The sequence below is a fragment of the Mustela lutreola genome, chromosome 13 (genome assembly GCF_030435805.1).
Source record: "Mustela lutreola isolate mMusLut2 chromosome 13, mMusLut2.pri, whole genome shotgun sequence".
Taxonomy (NCBI): Eukaryota; Metazoa; Chordata; class Mammalia; order Carnivora; family Mustelidae; genus Mustela; species Mustela lutreola.
In genome coordinates, this window is record NC_081302.1 from 16,749,374 (window position 1) to 16,769,359 (window position 19,986).

The 19,986-nt window shown below is 43.2% G+C and overlaps 1 protein-coding gene across 2 annotated transcripts in view; it reads right to left on the bottom strand.

Annotated features, from left to right (window-relative positions):
- The window catches only part of GPC6 (glypican 6), a 1,097,888-nt gene extending 1,079,242 nt beyond the window's left edge, over window positions 1-18,646 (bottom strand). Inside the window, exon 1 of one of the 2 annotated variants that reach the window (XM_059144890.1) lies at window positions 17,779-18,646. In XM_059144890.1, the coding sequence (XP_059000873.1) occupies window positions 17,779-17,938 (160 nt within the window). In that variant the 5' untranslated portion in view covers window positions 17,939-18,646. The remainder of the gene's footprint in view (window positions 1-17,778) is intronic. The other variant, XM_059144891.1, reaches the window with a different exon arrangement.
- Between the last annotated feature and the right edge of the window lie 1,340 nt (window positions 18,647-19,986).

Here is a 19,986-nt window from a genome sequence, read left to right on the forward strand (position 1 = left end):
CATAAGAAATAGATTATTGTGGTGTTGAAAAAAGGTACTTCCTACTCCCTGATGGAGAGCCTTCACTGCCTCTCCCCCTCGCCCTCCAGCGGATTACCTCTACCTGCTCTCAAGCCCCACCAGCTTTCTTCTAGGATCACAGAACCTTTATCACACCACTCCCCACATCATATAGAAACGAATTATCTATGTATCTCTCTTCATAACTCTATGTGTGCCTCAAGGGCAGGGAAATTGTAGGTGCTGCTCTTCAGCCAAGTAATTAAAAATAAATTTTCACTGACCCGAACTGATACAATAAGTAAGACAGCTTTGGATAGGTAACAGCTTAAAATGGAACTCAGAAAATTACAAGTGGTTCCTATGAGCTTTCCGGCGGCACAATTTATTATTCAAAGGCTCCATCGTAAATAGATCATTCCAAAGGTGGTACAATTTGATTGCTTTATCCCTAGGCCTGACTTTTTAAACTAACTTTCCTCTCTATCAATTTCTTTATCTCCCAGGAAATGTCACTGCAATTTATAGTACTCTTTACATTTAGTTTCTCTAATCTTTTCAGGCATTTGGAAATTGCTGTCAGTGATAGCAAAAATATGCCACATTTTGAAAAAACATTTTGATAGACATAGACCTATATACAGTAGGTACCTCAGTGAGGGGAATGCGATGCCTTACAATAAAGGGAAAGCAACAAAATGCACGTTCCACACAATAAACTCTGGTCTATACTTTCACTTTCCACTGGCTTCAGCTAATATAACTTACCAGCCACACTCTTCCAAAGAAAATTTAAGAGAGTCTTTATATTACACCATTTAATTTTGATCTTTAGAGTTGTCTTTAAGTAAAGCCTCCCAAACAACCAAACAACAACTAACAATAACAAAAACCCTTTTTATATTTCAATCAAGGAATAATCAGTTATTTATTCAACACCTACTATGCTCAAATACTGAGCTCTGGAAAATTCAAATAAATATTTAAGTGCCCTCAGTCACCACATATCACAGAGGCAAATTTGGGAAACAAGAATTAAGTGACTCATTTTAAAGGACACAAGACAACAGTTTCAGAGTCGGGAGAAGGCCGAATTTGGTTAATTACCAAATGAAGAGACAAACACTATACTAGTAAGGAAAGAAGGAGAAAATTGGGGCTGTGTCACTTAGGGCAAATGCATGAAGAGTAATTTGAGCTAAATTGCATTTTAGTTGGTAGAGAAAATTGGGAAGGACAGAGCAAGCATTGGCATGAGTATTAGCAAATGAAATGAGACACAGAAAGAAGAGTAAGTTGAGTGAAAAAGGTTTTATGAGACAGAAATTTCTAGAAGGGCACTTGGAACTAAGTTAGTAAGACAGTTTCAGTTCTTAAATGTCAAACCAAGATGATGGGTATTTATTTTCAGGCCACTGGAGAACTAAACTGACTTCTGACAGTTGAAGGCTTAAACTGGAATCCAGTGGTTCTCAAAGTGTGGCCTACCTGCCTTTCACGTCAGCATCACCTGGACACTGGCCCCATCTCAGATCTCCCAACTCAGAAACTCCCAGAAGGGGACCCGGCAGCCCACATTTGAACAAGCCTTCTGGGTAATTCCGATGTACACTCAAGGCTGAGAACCCCTGCTTTAAGCAAAGTGAAATAATCAAAGCCACACATCAGATATACCATTCTGAGGACAGGAGGCACAACAGGAACCTGTGACAACGGCATGAAAGGGAACTTTCACAGTCAGTTCCAAGAAGACCAAAAAGAAAAGAAAGAGAATGTTTTTAAAAGATTTGCTCTGTGACATTTAACAGCATTTCAAGATCACCTTTTAACGTTCTATTAGAGCTTCTCTCTTAGAAGCTTATCGTAAAAGGAAATTAAAAATGACTAAGTCTTACAGTGGGGATTACAGCCTACTAGCTTTCCCTCCTCTCCTGAGGAAGAAATGGTAAGATTTCTCATCATGTGTCAGGAGGGAATTGGGAAAAGGAGAGCTAACAGTTACTGGAGACTTCACAAAGAACAGGATCAAGAGGCTAGCTGTGGTACTGCCCCTTTATATACAGTTGAAAACTGAGCTTCACGGGGGTAAAGAAAACTTCAAAATAACCAATTAGTAAGCACAAAACCAAGAATTCAGAGCTCTTGCTCCTCTAGGAAACCACCTACCAGAAAGCCCAAAGAGTCCCATGTAAAAAAGAATTTGTTTTCTCAGTTCACCTGATGTTTGAAACTCTTCAGAAGTCTCCATATTGCATAGGTAATGAGGGTAATATTCTGCAAATCTTTCACTGGTTCAGTTTTGTTTGCTCCTTAATTTGTTGTCTTCTTACAGACCTCACCCTCCAAGGCCATGGGTGCCTGTTACCTGACCTCTTTAAGACCCAAGTCTCCAAACCTGCATGAAGGGTTTGAAGTCCAGCCAGGAAGACAAAAGATGGCAAACCCATCGCTGTCCCCAACGGTCTGTATGAAGGACAGATGTACAGGGAGACTCTCCACATTTCCCAGTTTCTCGTCTCTGAGCATCCTGTCAATATAGGAAAGCCAAAGGGAAGAAGGATTTCTAGCCCAAAATCTGTTTAGGAATCTGTACAAAAGACTGCCTGGTGGGCTTTTGGCAATGACCTCAAACTCGGAGGCAAAGATGTTCAGAAGCTAGGCTACACCCACACTTAGGGGACACAAGTCTGGCCCAGTAGTCTCAGAGTGCTCCTGGGTGGGTTGAGAATGCGGCTGAGCTGTAGACCAGATGGCTTATTTTGCTCCCACCACAGGAGGTGATCAAAGCCACAGGGGGACCAGAGGCCAGGTGAGAAACAAGCCACTGATTCATGAGGCCCAAAGGGCCAGAAAAGACCATGGTCAGGGTGAGTACTCCAGGAAAGGAGACTACCCGTTCCTTCCCAAGTTGCACAAGAGCAGATCAAAAAGTACACCGACCCCAGCATTGGCAGAGCAGGAGAGCCAAGCCCGGGAGCCTTCAGGAGCCCCAGGAAACTCACCCTTCCCCTTTCTCCCCTTGTCACTCCCTACCCTCATCAAGAGATGGACTGGCTTCAAAATTGGATACAGTCTTCATCGTAAGCCAGCCACTATTCTAAGAGCTTCATCAAGGTTGATTCATTTCATACAGCACAATGATGACAGGTAGAGACTATTACTGTCCCTGTTCACAGAAGAAAGAACAGAGGCACAGACAGGTTCCCAAAGGCGAAGTAATAGAGCCAGGAGCCAAAGGCAGCCTCTGCTCAACCCAAGAGAGGGAATGGCAGGAAGAAGAGGAAGAAAACGAGAAGGAAAGAAAATGCATGTCTGTTCATATCTCCTGTTCAGATCAGAGTTTCAACGTACGCATATTTTCCACTTTGGGGGAAGAAAATGGTGGCAGCTCACATACTTCCTAAAGGGCCCCCCAAAAGCTTGTAAAACAGGCCAGTTCCTGGAGCGAGGCATGATGACTCACTGGCATGGCTGTTTTTTTCTCTGACCTCGTGTAGTTACCACTGGAAAGTTGAAAATACCAAGCGCTGCTTGGACCTCAGTGAAATCAAAAGGCGTACTGTGTCGCTAATATTTTAAAATGGAAAAACATCCAATTCGACAAGTGTTCTTCAGTTATGTTTGACTTTTTCCCAAAAGTCCACAAGACTGAAAGGCTAACCTTCTTCCACAGACCAAAGCTTAAAGGCCTCCAAGTTCACTGTGCAGGGAGGGCAGAGCTCCCCATTCGGGAAACATCTCAGGCCCTGACCAACAGAGGGACAAAAAAACAAGCACTCAAGACAAAAGGAAGGGAAGCCAAAGGTAGCCTGCATAGAATTGCTAAAGCTAATTGCATTGTTTCCAAAAACACGCTGCAATGTTTAGGATGAAAATGCATCGGCTTAACGTAAGTATAAGGAATTTTTAGAGCCTTTGTGGGCTTCCAGTCATTATTTTTTTCCCCTGACATAACCAAATGGGTCCCCACTCCTGGTGACAGGATCTCAGTGCCTGATGGGCTTAGTGACTCACATGGGACACACAGCCCAGCGAGGCACTGACAATACTTTATCTGAGGTTTGGTTCAGTTTTTCCAATCTAACATGCTATTGAATAGGTCCTAGGATAGAGTGTTAGTACAATATCTGTTAAAAATGATTCTTTCGGGGAGGAGGGAAAAAAAAAAAAAATGAACACAGCTTTCAGTGTTCGGTATCCTTTACATCTGCTGCTCAGCTGGAAACACTGTTAAAAGGCCATTAGAACCTTAAGGTAACAGACCTGGAAGGCTATGAAAGCCAAGGAGCAATTTGCTGTTTGTGTGACGAGTATCAGCCCAGCTACTTCCTTTTCAAGGGCTGAAAACAGCTTCTGTCATGAGCCGTGAAAATCGATTCCACGGTAACCCGGCTGAAATGTGGCTGAAGGGGGCACACCTCTGGGCTGGCACTACACAGCAGAGCCTCCTTCTGGGCATCCCTGGAACCTTCCAGAAGCCCCCCCAGACAGCAGCATCCTGGCCAAGCCTGGGAGGGAGGGAAGGAGCAGCATGGGACTTCTGGGAACCTTCAGGCTCATCTCTTAGGACCCTGATTCTCTCTGATGCTTAATTAGGTTAAAATCGGAACCGTCACCCTGAATGAAGATGGCTTTAGGAAATGTGCAGCGGGGAAAAGCCTGCTCTGGCTGATTTGTATTCCATCTTTCTCTCCTTCCTGATTATAGTAGTTGGGAGTGAGGCTCATTTTTCCCAAATAATACTGTTTCAAAGCCTTTCAGAACATAGAGCATTTGTAAACTTTTTCTCAAATACCAGGTCATAACTTTTGAAAATAAGTATTTCGGAGGCAGAACGACGGATTGTCAAGAGTTGTACTTCACAAACTCATGGCTAAAAAGGTGAAAATTCACTCTAAATTGTGTTATAAGTTTTTCAGCTTCAGGACTTTGTCATGCCATTTATAAAATGCAACCTTGGTTACCACCTAGAATTAAGATCTCTGCAACCTACATTTTTATATATACTCAACTCCCACTTTGTTAAACCAAAAACCTTTCTATAATTTCCTGAGCATATTCAGGATAAGGATAAACTGCCACTCTTAAATCATAGCAATCAGCTTACATTTATGCATGGAACTTCCGGTAATATTACTTACCTTTACGTCAATAATCCAGGCTGAGAAATTGATTCAAAGTTAATTTGTCAAAGTAATATAACAACAAAATGAAAAAGTATAATTTTATGGGTTGTTTTGAATCTCTGATGCACCTGACTTGCTGTTGTTTCAACTGGAATTTGAGTGTGATTATACATATTTTCTTGACTAAAGTGAAAAAAAAAGAATTTATATAATTTTTATGTCTACTGGACAAAATACATCAGGTGGATCTCCGATTTTAAGAAATCCTCCAGTCGCTTTTTTTTCTTTCTTTTTTTTTTTTTAAAGAGGGGAAAGTAGTAATTGAAAAGGGATTATCCATAATAATTTTGTTGTTGATGACATAAGATTTGCCATTTGTAACCTATTTTATATTCAGCTGAAACTGACCTTTTATGAGAGCCATGTGGTAATATAAGTGAAATGAATATACTCTTTATTGCAGACATATAAAAAGACTGGCCTAAGCTTTTAACATAGTACTTGACCTCCTGATGTCTAAATATCCCCAAGTCTATTAAAGAATATTAAATAAGATACCACATAATCAAATGAGTAGTAAAAGCACAATAGAAGGCTTTCACACATTAGCACTTTATAATGTAAAAGTAACAGACCTGGAAGGCTGTGTTACCTAAGTTCAAGTGTGTTACCTAAGTTCAAAGTAAATACATAGCTGGAGGAGAAGCTGTAACAGATCACTTAGGAATGTCCAGGAATCCTATATTTCCAAATTATTAATATGTCAGAATTACAACTTCTTAATTCCCAAGTAGAATTCCCAGTATGTCAAAGATCACTAAAACTCTTCAAAAACATTTGTTAAACCTCTTGCTGTAAATAAAGGAAAAATATGTCAACCACTTCACATTTTAGTATTGTTTACTAAAAATGTTTAGTATTGTTTAAAAACTCCCAGTCATTGGGATTTGGAAGAAAATAGGATAAGCAAACAGCTAGGGTATGTTTAAAGTATTTTCTAACTTTTCCAGGGAAAAGGTAAGGCCTGTAACTTTAAAAATATCTGTAATATCTAAAAGTACAGTGGCTTTTTTCAAGTTCATTTCAAAAGCGCTGTTGACTTTGAGCTGTGCTGACCCATTAAGAAAATACAAATTGAAAAATTATTCATCTTTTTAAAAAAGAAGACCTCCAAGTATTTTCTTTACATAGAAAATATTTGCCTCAACCCCACTGCGGAGGAAACACCTCTGGTTCCCCGAAATTCAGCTGAGGATCAGTGGCCCTTGCTAATCTCCACTGTCCTAGGGGCACAAAGAGAGGAAGTCAATTTCTCAAAAAATCCAAGAACTATAATAAGGAGCAAACACACTAGCAGATCAAGCCTACAGAATACAGGTGTGCATGCCTTGAATGTATTATGCTACATCTTTAAGTAAAAGTGTATGAAATGAAGACTGGCCAGCTCTAAATGTAGTCTCCTTGCATAAGAGTCTGGAGGTCAGGGAAACAATGGCTATTTCTGCATCGGGGAGCCTCCTGGAGGAAAAACAGCTGGGGCGGGGAAGGGGAGATGGAATTACTCTTCGCCAGAAATGTTCTAAATAGGAAGCCCCTCCCCCCCCCCCCCCAAAAAACAAGTCATGTTCCCAAAGGAAGCCTGCCATATTAACAGAGAATAATGAGGATCTTGTAGATCTTATAGTAAAAGACACAGAAAACATTTCCCTGTTTCTTTTGGAGCCATGCTGAAGTTCTCTCCCAGTCATGCCGCTGTGCGTTTGCCGCTGACTTGGGTCCCTTTCCTTCCACACAGAGGTACCTGTGGCTTGAAGGAATCCAATCACTCTCTTTCCCTGAGTCCCCCTAGTGGCCAAAGTAAGCATCTGAAACAGGACAGAGGTGATGGGGAGGGGGAGGAGGAGGGTGCAATTTGAAACAGAGGCACTTTCTCAGTTAGGATTCTTATCTGATGAGAAATAACAGAAATCATTGCCCAAATTTGACTGAGGGGGGGGGGGGGGGGAAACTGTATTTAAAAACACAGTAAATGCATTCAGAATTTGGCTCCCAGAGACTCAAGAGATGGTACAGGACCAAAGGCATCAGGGTAACCTGAGAACTTGTTTAAAAAAAAAAAAAAAAAAATGTGAATTATAGACCCCACCCAAGAAGGACTAAATCAGAAGCTTTACCCTTTGCGGGTGGGGCCCAGGCATTGCTGTTGAACAAGCCCTCCAGTAATTCTGATGCAGGATCAGGTTTTCAGTTTATGAAGTTAGCTTTAGCTAACAGGTTCCCTTCCCTGGATGCACATTGGAAATACTCGGGAAAACTGAAAAACAAAGGAAGGGAAGCAGGGAGAGAGGAAGAAAGGAAAAAGAGTGCCCGGTCTCAGACCAATTAAATCGGGATATTTATTTAAAGATGGAACCCATGTATAAGTATTCTATTTTAATATCTCACGTGACTCCCGGATAGCCCTGGCTCTTTCCAACACAGAAGAGCCAATGGGTAAATTTTCAGGAATTTCGTAAGCTGGTTGTTAGACTGTTAGCAGCTTGAAATCTGTCATGTTGGGAATATTTCTAAACCACAGAAATTGGCAAACGCTACAGATCAGGTCTCCCCACACCCTATCCTCCTGAAGGCTATTTGCTAAACACGTGTCGGCTCACCTCTGGCCAGAGTTGAGAAACAGTGGACTTAAGGAGCAAGGTTGCCGGGACGCCTGGGTGGCTCAGTTGGTTGGACGACTGCCTTCGGCTCAGGTCATGATCCTGGAGTCCCGGGATCGAGTCCCGCATCGGGCTCCCAGCTCCATGGGGAGTCTGCTTCTCTCTCTGACCTTCTCCTCGTTCATGCTCTCTCTCACTGTCTCTCTCTCAAGTAAATAAATAAAATCTTTAAAAAAAAAAAAAAAAAAGGAGCAAGGTTGCCAACTACCTCATTAATTCAGACAATCTGGGTAGTTACTCTCAATTTCTCCATTACCCTTCAATTCCCCAGGGATTCTTATGAAGATTACCAAGCAATGCAGTGACCACATAGTTAAGGAAGGAAGACTTTGGCCCCTCTCTGAGGGAGTAACCATGCCTACTCCAAGTCAACAGCCATGGCCCTTTTCCTCTCTCTTCGGGACATGGGTACAGGAAGCAATTCTGGAAGGAGAGGGTGGCTAAATCCACCGAGGGGCTTCTGACAGTCTGTCCCATCAATGAGAAGACACACATGGTTAGAAAGAGCCCCACTGTGTGCTTCCGGGCATCATAACGTGGCTTTGACTCTTAGTACTCCAGCAGCTGTCTTGCTTCCATAATGGAGCTCCCTGGTAGAATGAGGACAGCAGAGAACAGAAGATGGAGAGAATCTGGGAACAGTTGATAGTATGAACATCCCACTTTCTCAATCGTAAAACTGTTCTGGGATGCAGCTTAGGTGAAATGGTGGCTTTCCCTGTGTGGGTCTGCCACCCAATGCAGGATTTTCTATGACCAGCTGCCAGAAGTATCTTAAAGACATAGACGATTCCAGGCAAGAGTTTCAACGGCTTATCTTCTTGAAACACTTTTTCATGGAACTTCTAAGCAGCAGGAGTAAAGCTTTTTCTTACTTTTTTTCTTTTTAATGTTGTTTCTTTTCTGATGACCTCATTCACCCCTCTTCTCACCACTTGACCTCATATTGGCCCTTGGCATCTCCTGCTTTAGTATCTAAATCAGCCTCCTGACTATCCCCCTTCCATCCCCTGGGCCTTTAATGATCTATTCCATCTTGATTACAGTACTTGACTCATCTAAAACAATACTTTCATCTTGTCACTTGACTGCCAAGAACCTACGATAGTGACCTACTTCCTGCCACATAAAACGAAGGGTTTTCAAGATCCATCAAAAATACAACCCACCCTATTTGTTCAATATTATGTCTCACAGATTCTTAATTCATCCCTTTCTGTAGTATCCTCCACATGTACTACTTTGCTTACGAATTTAACCCCACCCCAAATGCCTTCTTCTGTCATGGCTCTTTGACAAATGCTACCCATCAGTCAATGTTCCCGGGATGGTTAATTTTATATGTCAACTTAACCTGCCTAAGGGATATCCAGATAGCTGGAATACCCACATAATCTGTGGGTGTGTCTGTGAGGATGTTTCTGGAAGAGATTAGCATTTGATTTAGTAGCAGGAGTGACCAGTGTCAAGGAACACCATCCAATCTATCCAGACCCAAATAGAACAAAAAGGTGGAAGAACAACAAATTGTTTTTTTAGCTTGCAATCTATCTTTTTCTACAATGGGACATGAAAGCTCGGTCTCCAGGCTCAGACTCTGAGACTTATATCAGTACCATAACCTGCCTAAGGCCTTCAGCATCTACTTTAGTGGGTCTGCAGCTTGCCTATTGTAGGTCACGGGGCTTCTCAGCCTCCATCCAGAGGCAATTCCTAGAATAAATCTCCTAATATATATACCTATATCTATACATCCTACTGCTTTGGTTTCATTAGAGAACCCTGAATAATACAGCCCCAATTAAATTTTACCGCTTCCTCTCAGCAAGGTGAAGGCAAGTCTTCATTTTGTGATTCCTATCATTACAGCCAGTAACGTATTATTTGGTACTTAAGCCAAGGACATAGCATTGTTTAACTGCCAGGGAGTGAAGTAACAATTTAGTTCATTCTTCATCTTGGTAAAAATTTTAAGTTTTGGAGTTTTGTTTAGTTTTGTTTTTATGCTGCCATAGGACAAAAAAAAAACTTTGACTGACGTTTCAAAACCGCACAGGTGATTATGTATATTTTGGTAAGTCTTTACTTTCTGAAAGTTAACATCTCCCTGTGCCCTATCTGGGAAATCCCTTTCTCTGAGCCACATTGATACTCTTAACAATGCTGTGCTGGTTTTATGATGTTGAGTTTCATCTGCACTAAAAAGCACATATAAACTATGTCAGCCATTTACATGGCCTTGCAAACTCCATGAATGCTTCTGGGATGTTTGTTTCTCTCCCTCGGTCTCTCCCTCTCTTTCACATACATAGACGCTGGATCATGGTCCTTGTCCATCACATGGTAGATATTTAGTGATTCACTTTTGCCTGACTTGTGGTCTGTTGCTTGTATCAATTTTACCTTCTAAATATTCCTTTTCTTTTTTTTTTTTTTTTAAGATTTTATTTATTTATTTGACAGACAGAGATCACAAGTAGGCAGAGAGGCAGGCAGAGAGAGGGGGGAAGCAGACTCCCTGCTGAGCAGAGAGACTGATGCAGGACCCTGGGATCATGACCTGAGCTGAAGGCAGAGGCTTTAACCCACTGAGCCACCCAGGCACCCCTAAATATTTCTTTTCTTTAAATAAAGTACAGTTGACCTACAATATTATATTAGTTTCAGATGCACAACACAGTGATCTGACCTTTGTGTACATTGCAAAATGATCAGCTCAGTAAGTCTAGTTACCATCCATCACCATAAAAGTTAATAAAGTATTCTTGACTGTTTTCTCCATGCACTATATTACATCCCCATGACTTATTTTATAATGTATGTTTGTACTGCTCAATCCCCTTTACCCACCTGCCCGCCCGCCAACCCTCCTCCCCGGCACCAACTACCAATCTGTCATTGACATCTATGAATCTGGGTTCTGTTTGGTTTGTTCATTTTGGTTTTTAGATGCTGCAGGTAAGTGACATCCTATGGGATTGGGTATTTGTCTTTCTCGTAGCTCCTAAATAGATCCTGCTTTCTACTTCATTCCATTTCCAGTCACCACTCTAGGTCAAGTTAACATCTCCTCCTGTTGCTGTATCTGCTTCCGCTCCCCTGCAATCCATGCTCTCCAGAGCCACCAAAGTAACATTTCAAATCAAGTCCATCCTGACTGGAACACTTCTTCAATAGCACCTCACTGCCGTAGGCTGAAGGCCAAGGTCTCTGCAGTAAGTTCCAGGGATTTCAGGGCTGATTAAGGCAAGAGACAGGTCTGGGAGGGGAGGGGGCAGCAGGCCTCGGAGAGCTTTGTTTGGGTGAAACTTGACAGGCCTGCTGCATGAGGGGAAGGCCCTCCTAGCTGGGGGTCTGGCCGACATAACAGAGGAGCCAGGACCAGAAGGGAACCCCCAGGAGTGGAGAGGGGAACGAAGTAGCTAGGTAATGCTGCTCAGCCACAGGGTAAGGAGCACAGCAACTTGGGAGTTCTTTTTAGGTCTCTGATTCATCCCATAAATGACTAACAAGCCTTATGCAGTTTTGCAGGATACACAAGAGACAGGCTTTAAATGGTTAAAAGTGTATTTTCTACGGGCTATGTTTAAAACAACCGGTTGTGTAAACACTTGAGTTTAGCGCCACAGGTTCAAGAGCGAAGGGTCCACACTTGCAGTGAATAGGTCACCTGCCTTGGGCCACAATGCATGGGCTATCTTTGGACAGTGTATGAACCTGGCCCGCAGGCTCTCCCATACTCCTGCAGGCTTTCCATCCACTGCTATTTTACCCAGGTTCTAAAAATCCTCTCATACTTTCAGGGTCTTCTAACCACATAGGTACTAACTATGCTCTCATGCTCCAGAGCCCACCATGGTCCATTGCTCTTCCTCAAGGAACCATTCCCAGATGCTGTGATTAGATCAGATGCTCTGTTCAATGCTTTCATGGAGTCAGGTACCTCATGCTTGCCTCAATCTCAGCCATTCCTTGCGAATGATGCCCTTCATCTCTACTTCCCTGCTAGGACTAAAATCCACTGAGGCGCTGTACACTGCACCTAGCAAAGTAAATTACACATAGAAGGTATATAAGAAATATTTTTTGGATGAATGAAAAAAAAAAAACCACCTAAAGGAAGTAGAGAATGAGTTATAAAAATAAATCAGTAACTGGATAATATCTAAACATGGAATCAAATTCCTATTTTTCTTTGGCACATTCGTTTGAAAAATATTTTTCATTCAAGGTTATTAAAAAACTCTTCAATACTTCCATTCAGGATTATTAGAATTTTTTAAACCTTTGCCTAAGACTCACTGCTATGAAACCTTTTATTTACAAATATGGCATCCCAGGGAGACAATTATACTTTTAAACAGGATCATGCAAATAACTTAAAACTGAATAATTTTGAAGAAGCTTATGAAACTAAGTAGAATTACGTGCCAGGTAAAGAATTTAATAGATCAGAATCTGGTCTGCAAAGAGATATATGCACCAAATTTTAAAAAATATTCAGTATTCTGTTTAAACTGTCACTACCATTGGCCTTGCTAGAAGTCTTTTGAAAGATGTGAATTGGAGGGGGGGACGGTAAAAAATAATCTTAAATATGTTACTTTGGTAGACCTAAAATATAAGATTAAGCTAATAAACGATTTTATTAGCAATTCCCTCACAACAATTTCTATCCTAAACTCATAGGTCTATACAAATCTAGTGACTAAATCGTAGGTCGTTTGGTTTAAAAGGACTCAATAATTTTGTATTTTGTAAGTGTTCATAAAACTTATCCATAATTATAAGAGAACATTAGTCAGGCTCTTACATAAATTATGATACAATGTTGATACTATAATACTTAAAGGACATAATGCTGTATATTTTAAATCACGTTTGATAGCAGCCTACATTTCTACTCACCAGCAATTACCATGTGGTACAGTTAAAAGAGGTGAGTTTTATGTCAAAAAGTGTATCATTCAACTCAAATGAACTCTTGTTCTCAATGATGACATACTATCCGCTAATTAAATCAGCTAAGATAGCTCTGTTTGCAAGGATCATTTTAAAATTAATTCCCAAATCAAGAGTATAACAAGTGGCACTCCTAATCGCCCAGATTTTAGATTGCTCTGATACCTGGAATGGATAGAATTCTTTTAGAAATCTAGTGACTCGACAAATTATTTTAAAACATTGAAGTTTTGCCAACTCATTTATACCTCTCCCTCTGTTCTTAGAAAGGATTTTAAAGACATCAGCTAACTGAGGAGAGGGCAAAGAAATCAGAAACCTGCGAAGCAGACAGTTAAATGTAAATTATAATTTATTTCAAAGTAGGGTATTTAACATGTCCATAAAAGAGTAAAGTTTACCCTACACAGTTTTTCTGTTTACGTTAATGTGACGATTGAAAAAAAAGTTGTGTTAATGGCAAATTAAATAAGTTAGTTTGCTGGGGAAACAGAGGGAGGACAGTTTCCCTGGCAAACCCACCAAAGTAAGGAAAAGACTGTTGCACAAAGATCAGGCAAAATGAAGCATTACTGAAATTTGAAAGCAATAAGGAAGGACTGACAAAAGTCACTAGTATATCAAGCAGAGTATAAGAGAATATTTTGTAATTTGATTTTGGGATAGATTTTTAGAATCATTGACATACTCTAAATTCATATCCACGAGATGGGAAAGAATTTAATGCTGTAATATCCACCTGTAGCCCGAGCTCTCAAAACACCTGAGACATAGAGACAAATACTAAGAAAACAATTACATTTTTTCCTAATCTATGAAAATAAACTTCCTTCCTCCCTCTACCCTTATGGTAACTTCCTATAACTTCCTATAACTTCCTATAGCTTTGTTGCACTAACCCATGGTAACTTCCTATAGCAAGCTTTGTTGCACTAACCCATTATTCGTGTAGGCCTAGTATACTGAAAAATACGAATACATATTCTTTAGTTTCCATCTTTTATAAAGCTACAGAGATACAATTTTTAAAAATCAGGAAAACACATCAATCGATGAACAATTTAGTGATGGTAGCATGGCTGGTTCCTGAGAACACAAATTTCAAATTCAAAGTGATTTTGAAAAAATTGTAGATGTTGCAAGTAGATAGAAAAATATTCAGCACAAACTGTGAGGGAATACATATGGTGATTGATAATACCAGGTTATGTACCTAGTAGACGAAAAAAGAATTGATTTTGCAGGCATTCATTCAACAAATACAGAATGGCAGGGGGCAGGATTAAGTCTAGAACTCAGGTACCTGGAGTCAGAATGCCTGATTTGGAATTCTAGCTTCACCACTTCCTTGCTGAGTCATCCCTGGGCAAGTTAATCATTCCAGCCCCTCTGCTGCTCAGTTTTTTCATCTATAAAATGGGGATTATGATGATATCTACAAAATTATTAAAAGGCATCAATAAGACAATGTCTAATGTTTTAGAAGGAGGTAATGTTTTTAAGCAGGTGCTGACACGTAGTAATTTGCAAATAAGGGATTGTTAACTACAGCTGCATTAGATAACTGATGAAAAAAGTGGGCATGGAGGCCAATAAGTCACCATTAGTCAGCTACAAGGAGTTATAATTAATCACTCCAAGAAAGCTCAAGGTGTAGAGGCTCAGTAAGCATAAAACAGCACTCTCTGAATTGCCTAGTCTTTCAAGCAGATACTCTTTTCAGTTGTTGAGTTCTCTTATAAGTTTAGAGCCATCAAGATGAGTTGGGTTGGAAAACGAGATAATATCATGGATGCTCAAAGAAAAGACTAGAATGTTTCATACCTACCTTTGATCAAAATAACATTTCTAACAGAGAACTTGATGATCCACTGCTCAGTATCTTCCCAGAAGACAGAACAGAAGAAAATAAGCAAGCAAACTGGGAAGGCTTTGGCCTAGTTATCTGGAAACATTTCGATACCACAAGAATTACTAAGTACTAGAATGGATGGCTGAGAGGGACTCATGGGTCTTCTCCTTTGGAGGTCCCTCAAACAAGGACGGATCGTCTATCTGATCTGCCTGGGACGGCTTAAGATCAGGACTGAGTGAAGATTAATGGCGCAACCTGCCCCTTAAAGGCCTCCCAAGCACTCTCTGAGAGTGTAGCTTTATATATTACCCATCACAGCCCCTCATCTATTGAGTTTGAAGAACTCCCTTTTATCCTAGAATAGAAAAGGCCAACACTATTTCACAATTGTGAGTTCTGAGTAAAACTTTAATAATGTCATGATGAAACATAATGTCCTTATTACTTCTCAGTTATTTTACCAGGCAAGCTACCTGCAAATATCTTTCAATTAGAAACAGCCAGCATGAATCTAAATTATGAACAGCAGTTCCTTTAAATTCCTGTTCCCTGGCAGAAAAATGGCATATGCCATTTTTCAAGCAAACCATTAAAAATCCAAACAACACAAAGATGAAAAGGGAGTTTAAAGAAAGGATAACCACCATATACTAGATAATGAAATGCAAATAGTGTCAGGAACTAGGGAAGAGCAAAAGAGTGTTTTCATTTAATAATAGGACAGATTTCCTAAGTAATTATTCCAACAATGTGCAGCATTGAGTAGTTCACTTTAAAAAAATGCATATATATAGGAAGGTGTGTGTGTATACATATATATATATGTATTTAGTATACAATTATCTTTTACTTCATTTGCTTCCCTATCAGATGTGCATCTGACCCCACAATGACCTGTATCTTGATCATTTCCACCAGCATCAAAGCACACCAGGGTTAAGACAAAGTCAACAGCGCCCTTACTCCTAGAAAGTGACTTAAACAAAAGCCCACGTTTTAGAACTTAACAGCTAATTAGTGAACACTGTAATTGTCAAAGGTGTAGTGGAAAGGGGGGGGGGGGGGAGATGGACCCTGTAGTTAAAAACCAAATAAAGGATTTATTTTAACCACTGGAAATGTTTTCAGTAAAGTAAAAGGTGAGTACAGAAACTATTTACACTGAAAGCTTTATTTTGATATTAAGGAGATTTGCATCAAGCTAAAGATGAAGTGTAGCATCCTGGAGGTCCCATAATCCACTAAAGAGTACTGAAGCAATTTAAAAATACTTAACTATTTTCTTCTCTGAGATATCATATCTGAAATCATGCTGGGAAATATCTGTGCTTAAAAGATACAATTTGAAAGAGCCCAGATTAGAGGAGGAAAAGTTCCTAGAAGAAGTGAGCCATACTATAAAACCTTTTAAAAGTTGAATTCCCTGAGATTTGGGGAGGAGAAAAAAGCAAAGCTGATCCTTATCAATTAATTAAAAAGAATGAAATAACAGTAGACAAAGGGGAAGGAGAGTTAAGAAACTTAAGGAGCTGTGGGGGCAGTAGCTCTCTATTCACTGATTAACAAATTAAGGAGTTCTGGAAAAGGGAGAAGAAGTGACAGGGGTAGAAAAGTGGTCTTATAATTCACCACAGGTTCCGCCTCCGACTCACTAAAGACCGGCTACGTCTGGCTCAGAATTGGAAAAAGGCTCCCTGTATATCATGCTCGGCGGGGTGACCGTGTGTATGGGCTTTTATTTATTTATTTATTTACTTCCAGTGCCTAAATTTCTATAAATGTGTTCATTTCGGTATAAGCAAAAACCTGCACTTGTGGAGTTTGTAGCTCAACCGTAATAAAACAGCGATTGCATTACATATCGAAACTGTGATGTTTTAAGATACAGCTGCAAAAAGATTTCACTCGGCGGCCAGCTCTTTGGCAAAATGCAGAGAGGCTGGTGGAAATGCAGCGTTTTGATTTGACCATCGGAGGTCACCGAGGACTCCAACGGCGGGGTTTGAGCAGCCCGCGCCCTCGCAGCATCTCCCGGCCTCCCGGTGCCTTGCTCAGCAGTGCTCGCTCGCAGCCACAGGATTATCTCTCCCGACACGTTCCATTCACAGAGCCCCAGAGAAGCTCCCCGTCGGTTGGAGCGAAGAGCCGGAAAACGCGCACCCGGGCTGCTGCGCAAGTTGCCGGAGACCCAGGGCAACCCACACGCCGGCGCCGAGAAAGGGGGTGGGCGCTCTCGAGCTCTCGGGGCCGGAATGCTAGCGGCCCGGCACGCGGGGTCCGGGGACTCCGGGACAAACCCAGCCGTGAGCCACCCGCTTCTGTCGGCGCAGCTTCTGAGCGCAGGCGGGCGGGCGAGATCGCGCTCAGGTCCGGGCTCCGCGCCGGCGGCCGGGGGATGTCCCCCGACCCGCGAGTGACCAACCGCAATCGGGGAAGCACTGAGGGCCCGTAACGCGCAAGCCCGCCCCAAGCCCGAAACTGGCAGCCGGTGAACTCCCCAAACCAGCCCAGAACTCCCGACGTCCGGAGGCCGGGTCCCCCACCCCACCCACAAGGTGGGGGTCCCCCCCGGCCCGGGCGCCGGGCGCTCTGCTTCCCGGAAAGACTCGGAGAGCGGAGCGGAGCGAGCGGCGAGGGGAGCCCTCCGCGTCTCTCCACCGCCCCCGCCGGCGCGAGGGCGGGAGTGGGGAAGGCGCCACTCAGACTGTGGCGCTGGGCAAACTGCGGCAGCAGTTCTTCCAAGTTTGCCTGAGCGGGAGCCGCGGGGTGGACGCCCCGCTGGGCGACCTGCCCTCGCGCCGCGGCCGCCCCCCGGGGGTCCCGAGCTCCCCCGCCCGAGCCCACCGCGAAGGGCGCGCACGGGCGCCGGAGCGGAGGGAGGGCGGGCGGGAGGGAAGGAGGGCGCTCCCGCGTGTGCACACAATGAGGCAGCGGAGACGCACACCTTCCCCGCGGGAGCAGCCGCCCGAGCATCCGCCCGCGTCCGGGAGAGCCAGCCCTGGCAGAAAGTGAACACCAACAACTCAGCAACAGGGGGGCGAAGGGGGGCGCCCGGCCGCCTGGGGGGGCGTGCGGCCGCCGAGGGCTGCAGCCAGCCGGGCCGCGCGCCCGCGCTTACCTGCGATCTCCTGGTAGGGGATGTCCGCCAGACTGAATCCCTTGGCACCGTACGCCTGGCGGACCTCGCCGCAGCTCCGAGCCTTCACCTCCGCGCCGGCCGGGAGGGACAGCAGCAGCCCCGAGAGGGAAAGAATCACAGCCCCGATCCAAGAAGGCATGGTGCAGCGTGCAAATCCAGCTCGGTAAACCCCAGGGCCCGTGCGCTCTTCCCCTTGCCCCTCGAGCCGAAAGCCCGCCAGAGCCCGCGGCGCGCTCCTTGCCGCTGCCCAGCGTCACCCCCTTCTGCCAGCCGACAGGACGAGCAGCGCAGCCCTCTGGACTGCGCTCAGCAAACTTTTATAAGCCAGATGGAGGATGGCAAGCCAACCAGGGCTGGCTGGGAAAGCAGCCGCCTCGCTTCCCCCAGTCCCCCAGTCCCCCAGACCGGGAGCGGTGCAATAAAAACGAGCGAGCGGAGGCAAAGAAATGTTTAAAAAGCCACCATGGGGGTTCAGGGCTGCGATCCGACTTCCGAGCCGCAGAATCGTAGAGCGCTGCGAGCTCGGCTCGCCCGAGTGTGCGGCGAAGGTGGGGACGCGCGCCGGCTCTCCGGGAGAGGGAGGTGGACGGGCGAGCGCGAGGGTGTGTGCGCGCGTGTGTGTCGGGGCGAGCGCGGGGTCTTGGGGGCGCGTGTGCGTGGAGGTATGTGTTGGGGATAAACGGGATCCAGGGGAAACCTCGGCTTCGCACAGGCTGAGGGAGCCTGTGAGAGTCCTCCTGAAATAGGAAGAGAGAAATCCCGGAGACAGACCCTGGAGGCTAGAGGGAAGGAGAAAGGAGGGGAGAGAAACGTGCTACACTGAGCACAGCCGAAATTCAGAGGCAGAGTCGAAGGCAAATCCTGGACTGGATCTCTCGCGACTCGGTGGAAGAAGAAGGGAAGAAAGGAAGCGGTTCTGCTTTCTCACTCCCTTCACATCCTTCAGACCGATCCGAAACGTTCCCTTTAATGACTCAAGTAAGTAATCTAGAAAGGCAGAGCCTTTGAAGTTAGTAACATGTGTGGTATGAGACTATGCTTTTGTGGACCTGAAGGACCAAGCAATTCCAATTGTTGCTCTAAATAGGGGCAACAATTTGTGACCTACTGAAACACAAAGCCCGCGTAGAAATAAGCATGTGGGGAACCCCTGACTTTCAGAGGACAGTCATCGCTGTAATGAATGGTCTCATTTCTGTTTGGCTTTGTTTTTTTGTTTGTTTTTTTTGTTTTTTTTTTTTTTGTTTTGTTTTGTTTTTTCGAAAGACAGTTTGTGCACGCGGGCACCAGTCTTTTTTTACTATATTTTTTAATTTTTGGTTTGAGACTCATAAATTTCACCCTTTTTAATTTCAAATATTACATAATCTTGTATCAGAAATCCTTAAGCTTAAATTTCTAGTGGGTGGAGGAACAGGAAAGCTAAGGAGAAGAAACACAACAAGGAAGCGATGGGAAAATGAGAGACCAGGTGTCATGGGGTGCATGAAGGAAGATACTGGAGAGGAGAGTGACTTTCCTTGGCTCTCCCCAGTCTCACCCTGGGCTTAACATTCCCTTCGAAGTTAACAGAATTCTCAGCTGGGGAATCTATTCACTTTCTTCCCATCTTACACTCCAGTTTTGTGAAATGGAATAAAAATGACAATTCAGGGTAGACTAACCTCTTCTTGACTTTCTTATGCTAATGAACTCTAAGCAGAAACTGGTGTGCAGACCCAAAGCTTCTGCAACTACTAAGATAATTAAATCAAAAAAAAAAAAAGGAAGGAGAAGAAAACACTGCTTACTCAATCTGCGGTCAAATGTGTTTAGGCTGCCTCATTACTCAAAAATTACTATAGGGTAATATCCAGTTGTATGGGGTTCCCGTATAAAGCCACACATGCTGATGTTTTTCTGATGATGGCTGTTAATGACCAGAATGACTCATGAAATTTAAGTCATTCTGTTTGTTATCATCACAACATGTTAGGTACATCTTCTCTCTCTTTTGATCAATTCTTCCCCTCTTACTCCACTGAAAAGAGGCCCAAGTATAAGATCCAAACTCGTTAACCCATGGAAATGCTTAAAAACATAAAGCTGACTTCCTTACAAACTGACTTTCTCTTCTTCAAAACTCCATAGCTAAACATTTCTTTCTAAAAACAGTCACATACACATTTTTCTCTCCAAATTTTCACA